At 43.5% G+C, this 11,127-nt stretch overlaps 1 protein-coding gene across 1 annotated transcript; it reads right to left on the reverse strand.

Moving 5' to 3' along the window:
• Positions 1-316: 316 nt before the first annotated feature.
• Positions 317-9,784, reverse strand: ESX1 (ESX homeobox 1). The gene is made up of 5 exons (XM_042807513.1): positions 9,583-9,784; positions 9,280-9,496; positions 9,135-9,180; positions 3,001-3,287; positions 317-1,692 (listed from the first exon to the last, which is right to left on the reverse strand). The coding sequence occupies exons 1-5, from the start codon at positions 9,773-9,775 to the stop codon at positions 1,467-1,469; spliced, it is 969 nt and encodes a 322-aa protein (XP_042663447.1). The 5' UTR covers positions 9,776-9,784; the 3' UTR covers positions 317-1,466.
• Between the last annotated feature and the right edge of the window lie 1,343 nt (positions 9,785-11,127).

Genomic DNA, 11,127 nt, shown 5'->3' on the forward strand with positions numbered 1-11,127 from the left:
AGCTGGAGCTCTGCACTCAGAACTATAGCCTTGAAAACACCTGTGTAGTCTTAAGAGTAGTCTCTTAAAACTGCATTGAGAAAGCAGTTCTAAAATACACAAAATCTTTTCAGTGTAAATGTAAGCACTTGCGAATAGTCTTGAGGAACCAGGCAGCATTAGTGGAAGAGTTCCATGTTGTCCAACCAACTCACAGAAACAGAGCTTGCTTGGCTCCTCATTATGTATGCGAGAAAGGCAATCTTCACATGTAGTCAGCTGTTGGCCTTTCTTTTGTAATTGCTAAGCAACAATTAGCACTTGTAGAACTCTACCATTTGCACAGTGTCATGTTTGTTTAATCAGTCCTCACAACAGCCCTGTGAGGTAGGTGAGTAAGCTGCAAAAGGAGGAGGATACTACTTACCCTCACTTTACATTAAAACATCAGACCTCTAGATGAGATAGTTCTCAGTCCCATTTTCTGGATGGGGAAATTCTGCAAAAACTTAAAAATGACCTCAGGCCAGAAAGGGAGTCCAGGACTTTGATGGAATTACAGACTCCTGCTCAGCAAGGCCTCCGTTTTCACTCATTCCAACATCAGTCCAAGGAAGAATTTAATACTTCACATGTAGTTTTCACTTAAATTCTGAACCTACTCAAGCCATGAAATGTCTGGAAATGTGTAAGTAATCTGTTAACTTACTGGTCTGGTAAGATGTGCCAGTAAGCATGCAAAAAGTATTCAGCGACCTCGTATTTACAGCCATGAGCTACTTACTGATATACATATATAGAGAACTACACACAATTTACTGCACATTGATAACCTACTTCCACAGGATACAGTTTTCATATACAAAGGTTAAACTTTGAACATAACCATTTTCTTTTTAGTTTGAAACAATGTACTCTTTATACAAACCCAGTTCTGAATCAAAAGCCTATACTGAAAATAATTCCCATCTTGTTCCTGCTAAGTCTGTCTAAAATGTGAGATTTCACTGGCGTTTGCACTTCAACATGAAGCATGGCCTCAAAGTTAGTAACTGTGTACTGAATCTTATGTCTCAAGTACTGCATGTAAGGGTTCCTCCTGAGAAATCAGTTAAGAATTGCTTAGAAAACAGAAGTTACTACTACAAAGAATTCTGAACCTTTGGACTAGCATCTGATGAGTTTGGGAATTTCAAAGCTTCGGATTCATGTTAGCCTGAATGACAAAGATGAGATAGTTCCTGCTTCTATTTCTGTAGTGTCAGAAATGATACAAGCCAGTTTGCTACCTGATTTCACGTTGTAATGAAGGAAACCAATTTTTAGTGGGGTTATTTCCTTTCAGTCCATTACTGAAGATGGAGCAACTATGGCTCTATGTGTGTGTGTGTTTTCTTTTTTTTTTAAAATGTGTCTCTCTAGCAGGAGCTACTTATTGGAGAAGGCATTCCCTTTCCCCTCTGCGGCTGTAGGCTGTGGGAGAGCTCCTAACAAAGTTCTTTGTTAGTGTTTGTAAGACTGGACATGAGGTTTAATTGAGGGATTTGTGCTGAATGTTCTTTCGCTTTGAGTCTTAGTGCTGCAATGCTTGACGTTTTCCTTTCAACTGCTGCGGGATCAGTGAAGGCAGTAAGAGCAGGGTCTGATGGAGGTCCAGGAGTTTTCATTAGTACTGAAGCTGTTGTCATGAGAGGATTTAAAGCACTGAGAAACCTGTATTTGAAAGAAGTCAATATTATCCAAATGAAGAATTATTTGAGGACAAGTACCTGTTGAGTTGCAGCTTCCCCCACCCAAAGTACTAGAAAAAAATGTGCCAAAATTTCACATTCTTCCAAATGTACATTTTGTTTTCCAGAATGTATTTTAGCTTTATTTTGCAGTATAGTGTCTTGCCCTTAAAAAAAAACAAAACAAAAAAAACAAACCAACAAAAAACTCACTACAAACAAAAACCCAAGCACTTTAAAATAAATGAGAGATGATCAGACATGTTATATAGATACCTAGAACAGCAACCATTTGCTTAACTCCTAATGCTAAATCATTTCTAAACAAGCCTTGGACACTGCAGATCAGCCTGTTCTGTGAAAACAACAGACCAGCTCACAAAAAGACCAATTTACATGGCTGTTTATGTAACAAATTTGTTCAGACAAGTGTATTCCATATGAAAAGTGGCATTTGTCTATCTGTCAATGTGGAGCTATGATACAGGCTGTAATTTCAGCGAGAGTGCTATCTTTTTTATATATATCTATATATCTATCTACACACCTACTATACATATATACACACACACTACACACGTGCTTTTTTCCTAGTTTATGGGGCGCACTAAAGCAGCAGCAGCACTTTGCTGATAAATTCCAGGTTGCCAGGCATGAAATCTCAGGCAGCAGGTTCAGCCGAAATGACTTCCTGGAGTTCTAGGTGTCTGACTATAAAGAAAAGGAAGCTAGCTGTGGGCTCGTTCTAGGTGTTGGGAGTACATCACCTGCCAAGGGGAAAGGACTGCCTTTTAGTAGGATATTTAAGAATCAGGAATCTCTCTCAATCCTTTTCTCTAGACCTGTGTCACTCGTGCATACGTAGCCAGGCTTCTGGTCTCCTGAGAAGAAACATCTAATACCTTTATTCTGTCACATCACCTACAAGCCACATCTATCTGCAGTCACATCTTTCTGGTGTATAATCTGTGGCAGTCTGAGATAAGGATGGTGCTGGAGCCACCTAGATTACAGCAGTATGTGTGAAGGCTAGAGTTCAATGAGACCAAAATTTCAGTAAGCATGCGCATTTTTTCTTCAAAAAGCAATTACATATTAAGTTTTCTCTAGGATGACTTAAAACTAAATCTTGCTATTCCTTCTCATGTGATCCTACATAGGAACTAACCCCATTTTAGTAAGTTTATTTATCTATGAGAGCACATATATTGGGAACATGTGAGTAGCAAACTAATAAAAATACAGCATTTTTTAACAGTGCTGAGATTTAGAAAAAAATGTAATTCTATACCTTCCAAAATGTGGATTTAAAATGGGATTTCTGAAGAGAGAAGTCCAGGTAAGGCTGCTGAGGCCAAATGGCCCTAGGGTTGAAGGACTAAAGGCTGGAGACATGGATGGCACAGCCAATGTTGAAAGAGGCATTGACCTCCACGTGTGATCTAGGAAGGGAGAATGACTCAGTGGAACATCCAAAAATAGACGAAGTGGGTGCGTTAAGGAGATTCCTGGAACAGTCCCCAGAATTTCATTTTTTTCACGTTTCCTCCACTTTGCCCTTCTGTTTTGGAACCAGACCTTCAATAAGAAATTATAAAGGCATTAGCTGAACTTACCCTGCAGTTTGTCTTACCAGCTACTACTGCATGCAGTGATACAGGCGGCAAAATACTGTTAAACCAAAAAACACTTCTTTAATATTAAAGATCCTTTCATAAATGCCTTAGTGGGTTTATTAAGAAATAAATCAGTTATAAATATTGTAAATTTGACTACTCTTTAACTCCGACTCAATAGTCCCATATGTTTTAACACCATTGTAATATATAAACCTGTCACCTGAGAACTCATCATCAGTTATTAAAAATGATCATTCTTCCTTTTACAAGCTATTTATTGAAAATTTAATTTCAACAAAGCCATTCAAGAGCTGGTTATTTCTGTACAGGTACCTCAGGAAGCAACTTAACCATGACTGGAAGAGTAACTAGGCCAAATATATGGTGTGTGCCTCTTATATTGATAGTGGGACCATACATTTTTATACACAAAATTCAATAGGATTCAAATGAGAAGCTTTTGCTGTCTACCATGAATGCAAACAGCATATAGTTACATGAAAGTGATTACCTGAATTGCAGTGAAAGCCAATACTAAACCAGAAAAATCTAGTAAGCAGTATTAGAACAGGGTATCAAGCTGTTCCTAAAGGGGCTTTAGCTAGTATTGGTTTTGTGTAGTAAGCTGTTGAGTATATTGCCTATTCAAGCCTGACTAGTCATTATTTTAGCCCATTAAACATCTTTTAAATACATTAGTCAATCAAATCTGCAGATCAGAAAAATGACTCTTCACACTGTTATTCTTCAGCATTCACTGAACAGAACCTTTCAGACCCAGGATGGTAGCAGAGTGTGGAGGGAAGAGAATCAGCTCTAGAACAAGAGAGAGAGGACCTAAACCAAAGATATTTAAAAACGGATGGTGCCGAGGTTGAACATTCAACATCCCAATGTACTCAGCTGCTCAGGTCTTCCAGTCCCCTCTGCAGTGGAGACCACTGAAGGTGGATTCTGAACTGGATCTGGATTTGGAAGAAAGGCATTAGCTGTGGCCCATAATCTCATTCATCAGTCTTGTATATAAGCACCATTGAAATTCCATGAGCTGCTTGCAAGTGCGCTCTATATATAATACCTGAATGCACTAATCAGGATTCAGTATTTAGTAGAGTGGTAACACAAGGAACAAGAGTCACTGGAAAGACCAATTTCTGTCTTGTACAGAATTATGACTTTCTGAAAATGACTTCTGATTTAGGACAAAGGTAAACTTCAAATATGAAAGTCTTTTTTTACCATACAATGCAGGTAACTTTTTAATAAGAACCTAGCAAAGCACTAAACTAAAAATCATAAAATTAAGTTGCAAAACTTCAAGTCTCAAAAAAATTACAACATATGCTAAAAATAGTTATTCCTTTAGTATTAGTATTTCTGAAATAGTAAAATTCTGTGGAAATCTTATTATTACAAAATCTATGGATGCAGGTTTTATGGATGCATGATTTTTTTTTAATAGTTGCTTTTTGTATCTGCGATTATATTTCAGTCAAAAAATGTTTTCAAAGATTTTTAAATTTCTATTGCAGAACATCTGAAAATCAGGTTTTGGGGGTTCCAAGCTTCACTGCTTGCTTTAATCTCAGACATACCATATAACCATTTCCAGTGGTGTGACTTACCTTCAGGTGCTTAAATAATATTGTGTTTGGAAGGAGAGCCCTCCACGCACTAGGGTGCTGATACCCAAACCAGAGGGTCATAGCCTTGCTGTCCTGAGTTTGATGTTGTTCCCACATAGGACAGTAACAAATTACTCTTTCAAAGCACTTGCTATAGGGTTCAGCTGGCACTCTTGGGTGCCAGCTGAAGAATTACTACTCTAGTCCTTTCATTGCATCTACCATCTTTACCCTGGAAAGCTGCTGTCCTCCTGGAGGAGGGATTCATACCCCTCAGGTTATGTACGTAACATGGAATTGTCTCACTGTACAGGCAGTTGGCAGAGGGAGGTGCCCTTAGAAGAAAAGTCAGAACATCAAAATTTTGAAGTTGGTACTTAAAATTCTTGAGTGCTCCAACTCATTCTTTGGCCATTTCTCCAGCAAGCACAGACTTTAAATAATCAGATGTATTACAAAGGAGTATGTGAATGAGTGAAACACCAGATGGCTATGCCTGCACGACAGTGAGGACTAGACACTTGGTCTGTATTAGTCCAAGGGAGGGATTGGGTAAGAAAAATTAACTCAGTTACTGGGATCGGATGACTTTAAAGCACTGTAAACCAGTAATCCCAAATATCTGTAAGTGGGTCTTAGCTGAGATCTTACAGAAGACCACCAACTCAAAGGTGTGTTTTCCATGAAAATAAAATCCAGTTAAAAAGGCAGTGAGCTGTCTTACATTGCTGATATTCAGATAAAGCCTTTCCTAAAAAAAGATAAAACTAATGCTGCAAAGGTATTAATTTCCTTACTAAATCTTAGCATTGTTCTTCAATCTGTTCTTCATAAACAAGCCTAAGATGAAATGAGATGTCTGCTTTTCTGCTTTCTCTGTCTTGAAGTGAATCCATTTGATCACTCAGACATGCACTTTGACTGCAAAATAACTTTGTTAATGTTACAGGTGATTTTGGGTTTACAACTGAACTTATTTAGTCATCTCTCAGATTTTGTATTTACTAAACTGTAAGGAAATGTCAGCATACATATTTAATAATTGTATTTAGAAAGAAAGCTGGTTTTCAGTTCCTTACTTGTACAAACTCATCAATGCAACTGATAAAAGGAGCAAAGGCATGCCTCATTCCTTAGACTGACATGACAAACAGCTTTCGAAATTTAGTGTGTACATTATAGTCATTAACATTCAGATTAGTCATCTTGAACCTTTTGTTAAGCAGTTTTCCTTTGCTTCCAGTATAAGGCTTAACCTGCCTTCACTCTATTTTCAGACACATTTGAAGTGCCAAACTAAACAGAACAGAAACTGCTATACCAGTCTTAAGATTTTCATGGTATGACTGTAGTATCAGTGGTAAAATACTTTGGAAAAAATGCATTAGTTAAACATGAGTTTCAAACCATCAAGTTTGAAATGTATACTAAATATTATCCAGATTATTATTTTTGAAATTACTATCACCACACATCTGACAAAAGAAATTTAGGTTTTTTAAGAAGAAAAAGGTGAGCGTGTAATATTTGTTAGCTTTCTTGCTGTAATTTTCTTTAAAAATGTATCCTATTTAATTGATGTCATAGCTAGCAATGATAAAAAGACACATGGATGTGACTATATCATGTTTCTGCTGTAGCTGAACACAGGATTGTAATCAGAAAATATGACAAGGATGCTTTAGATCAGTTATATTTGTAAGCTAATGTTTTAACACTGATGCAGTTTATGGTACTGAAATTCCCAAGTATTGTTTTACTCCTCACATTAAAAAAATATTACTTTAACTTTTTCTTATTTTCCTCCCATCCTAACAGTATGAATTATGAGAAGCGGAATGGCAACAACAGATGTGAATGCTATTGAAGAGCATCCCAACATGGTTTCAGATCATGAAAAGGTTTTGCAGACTCTCGGACTACCTCTTTCTAAGGTAAGAAAGAATACAAAGGTTCTTGCTGCCATCTCTCTTCTTCTCTATGAGTAAATAATGGGGGTTGGGTGAGGGGGATCTCTTTGAAGTGATGCTGAAATGAGAGTATGTTAATGGGAATTTTTTTTCATTATCTGTTCATTTTCACGTAAGACTCAAAATGCAAGAGTGAGGTACAAGGTAGCGGCTGGTACCTATTTCAGCTGGATGATGGAGGGTTCTCCCAGAGAAGCATACCTCAATTTGAAACCACACTGGGGTGAATTCATGCTCTGATTAAATTTGGTAAGATTAGTTTCCTGGGTTTACACTTGAATAAATAAAAAGCTATCACTTTTCATGCCAGCTGGTTTAGCCAGATACTACGAGGGAGGTATGGAAGTCTTCCTTTCAAACAGAACACCATGCAGAACAACTACGAGCATGGGCATACTTGGGAATTAAGATAGCTTGTTAAGTATAGTACATCGCCATCCATATAGTAGCTGTTCCTCTTCCCTCCAGGCTAAGTTGTTCCCCATCTACCACAGAACAAGAACACATACACAGGCAGAGGCACTGGAAGTTCACCCTAAGCAAGCTGTGCTGTGTGCTCATGCTCCGGAGACTTGGGTTAGTATCTGACAAGGAGTAAGGAGGCGCAAGGAACAGCTCTCTGCTGTTCCTTTCATCCACTGAGGATATCTCAACTCTGCTATTTTGCTTGTTAATTCCTCTTCAACTCCATCAAACATAAACATTTCCATTTCTTTTAAAAGAGCCATTAGGAAGAGAGTTTCTCTTTGCCATCTGCCACTGCACCATTCCTTCACAGGTCAAAGGGACTACAGAGCAAGTACCCCACAAAGTGAACGTGACAGTAACAGGTAAGTTAACAGCTTTTCACCCATGCCCTTTCCACTGGTAGATGCCAGGTGTAATTGCCAGATATTGGGGTATTTCAGTGGCTAGAGGTTTTAGCGCTTGGTGGTGGTAGGAGAAGGGAGGGCACATAATTTCCTCCAAGTCCACAAAAGAGAGATGAAAAGTGCATCTAGGTATTCTCAGGTAAGTTAGTTATGAAGTACCATTTGTACGTCTAGGGCCTTTTGTAAAGATGGTGCATATTAAAATAAAAAGCTAAAAACCTTACAGCTTTACAGACATTAGCTAGTGTAAAGCATCACAGATCCAGTGACTGAAGTAATGACAACATACACAAATAAGGATCTGGCATCAACAGTAACAAAGCAGTGCGGGAGTCCGTAGGGCTGTTGCACTGAGCAGCTGTGCCAGTTCTCAGTCTTTCACAAGCACGCACGTACCCAGAGCTGTGCTGGAACAACAGTTCAGTCAATATCTGATATACAGCACAAGCCAAATTTAGCACAGTTGTCACGCTATGCTTAAAATACTTTGAAAGCCTTCACACCTTTTGAGACAACTTTTTTTAAGCTAAAGTTTCTGTATCAGAAGGGATTTCTAGCTTATATAAGAGATGACTCTAAAGAAACTGCTTCTTAAGAGGTCCTGTTAAGTGTGTTTAGAGTCTGAAAAAGCTACTCGGGTCATTTGTAGTTTAAGAAAACTGCAGACTACGAGGTGATTAGTGTCTGTTGCTGTATGCTGAAGTTCTATGGACATTGCTATTATTGCAGCCCATCTAGGCCATAAAATTCTCCTGGACAGCACCTGTCATATGAATGTCAGAATAATCTTTTATTTGTTTTAACCAGTCATTTAGAAGTGCGACTGTTTTATTGAGCTAAGTTAGAGCAAGAAAAGGGTGTAAGCTTCTCTGAAGCTTAGGTAAATAACTTAGGATGGCCCACAGAAACCTCATTTGCTGTAAAGCAACTGATTTTTTTTTTTATGTATATACCGTTGTTTATGATCTCAGAACTCAGGAGACAGTACCTGCCTTTAGCCCCATGAAGCCGGCTGCCACTGTGAGCGTGAAGTGCAATCGGGGAAGGTTTTTAAGCCGCGGTTTGCTTTCCCAGCGCTGAGGGAACTTGGCAGTTTCTCCATCCTCTCAGAACTACCCGAGGCGGGCGGCACGCTGCACCCCCGGCCTCCTGCGTCCCCCCTCTGCTACTCCCGGCCGGCCCAGCTGAGGAAGGGGGGGGGACAGAGCGTCACTTCCAACCGGCCGCCCCCAGCCCTCGCGGGGTGGGTTTGAAACTCGGCCCGCGGCCCCAGGGACGCCGCGGCGGGAGGGTCGGTCCCTCGGCACTAGCGGCTCCGCGGCCGCCCCCCGGCACTCACCTGCACCCGGGCTTCCGTCAGGTCCAGGCGCAGGGCCAGCTCCTCTCTGCGGGGGCAGCACACCGTTAGCCGCCGCGCTGCCGGCCCGGCGCACCCTCCCTCCCGCCGCCGCCCGCCCCGCTCCGCTCCCGCCGGCGGCCGCTACCTGGTGAACACGTCGGGGTAGTGGGACTTGCGGAAGGCGCGCTCCAGCTCCTCCAGCTGGAAGGTGCTGAAGGTGGTGCGGTACCGCCGCTGCTTCCTCTTCCCCGGAGCCGCCGCCGCCGCGCCGCCCGCCCGCCCGCCTCGCTCCGCCGCCCCGGGCTCCCCGGCGGGGGCGCGCGCTCGGCCAGGCCGCGGCGGGGGCGCCGCGCGCGCCTCGCCTGAGGGGAGAGAAGCGGGGAGTTACCGAGGCGAGCGCCCAGCGCCCCGCCGCACCCCCCCCCAGGCCCCCCCCGCCGCCCCTCACCGTGCCGCCCCCCGGCCGGGCCCCGGCCCAGGATGCTGTCGATGAAGTAAGAGGTGAGGAGGTGCAGAGCCGGCGGGGCGGCTGGGGGTCGCGCTCTGCATCGCGGCGGGCTGGCGGCGGGCAGGGCCCCCCGCGCCGCGCCGGGTTTTATTGGCGGCGGGCAGCGCCCGGCTCCGCGCCCCGGCATTAGCATTTCATTAGCGCGCTGGCGTCAAGGCCGGGGGAGGGACGCGCCGGGCCCCGCTCGCCGCGCAGGGGCCGGGCCCGCGGCGGCCTCCCCCCCGGGCGGGCGGAGAGCCGCCCCGTCGGGGTTGCTCCCCCGCGGGGCAGCCCCACGGCCGGGCTCTGCCCTGGCGCCGAAGCCGCCGCCCGCTCGCGGGCCGGCGGTTACTTTTTAAAGCCACTTTCGAGGGGCGCGGGTTTGGAGAGGCTGCGCTGAAGTTGTGCCGGTGCCCGGCCGGGGTGCGGCAGAGCCTCGCCCGCCTCGCCGAGGGGCCGCCGCCGGGTCGGGGCTCGCGTTCAGCCCCTGCGCTGCCGCGGAGACCGGAGCGAGGCGTGACAGCTCCTGCCCGAGCTCCCGGAGTGCGAGGGGGAACCCGCTCGCTTACACAGAAGGAGAAGGGTCACTAGGGTTTGGCTCCCTATTGCTGCCGCCGCACTTAAGGTTGCTGAATTCAGCTGTTTAAGACTGACCTTGCAAAGTGCCGTGTGCTGACCGGTGCAGGGAAGAGTGTGCGAAACCATGCAGGATTGGGCCTTTTTTTTTCCCAGGAGATCTTTAATTCTATTCCTGCTAGAGTTCTGTTGCTGGTGCTGTTACAGCAATGATTCCTCACCAGGAGGTCTGGAAACTATTTCCTACAGAGAGACTTCCAGCGGTTCTGTGATCTTGCTATGGCGTACTGCTAGAGACTGACATAAGATGACAAAATTACTTGATCCTGGGAGCTAGATTTTGGGGGCTGAGAATGAAATACTGATTTCTAGAGAGTTTTTCAGAGTGCAGCACAAAAGGGCTTAAAAAAAAAAATCCAAAACCCAGTGGTTGAAAGCTGGAGCCAGACAAATTTAGATTATAATTGAGGCATAGATTTAAAAGTCGGTGTGTTTATAACTAACACTTGGAACAACATAGCTGATGAAGTTCTGGGCTCTCTGTCTTTGCATCAAGGCTGGATGGTTTACATTTTAGCTGAAGACATAAAGGCTGTCAATGCAGAGGTGCTTCCTGAATTTGTGACCTGTCTTATACCAGATGTCTGGCAGAATAATCTTTTGGTTCCTTCTGTCATTGCAGTCCACAAAGAAATTATTTTTTTCTTTTGTCCTCCTCTTCTCTTACCTCACTGGGCTGTATGAGTGCTTTAGTGCTTCTCACTTTGGTTACTGACAGACCTGCTTCTTGCTGTTTCACTGCTCTTCTGCAAGGCTTTTCACTGAGTCAGCCCTCAACTTTATTCCTCTCACTACAAGAATGGTGTTTGGCCTGCAGCGATGCCTTTGTGAAGCCATTCCTGCAGCACCTTCCATGAGAAACTTTGGGAA

The sequence above is a fragment of the Tyto alba genome, unplaced genomic scaffold (assembly GCF_018691265.1).
Source record: "Tyto alba isolate M040663 unplaced genomic scaffold, T.alba_DEE_v4.0 Super-Scaffold_5, whole genome shotgun sequence".
Taxonomy (NCBI): domain Eukaryota; kingdom Metazoa; phylum Chordata; class Aves; order Strigiformes; family Tytonidae; genus Tyto; species Tyto alba.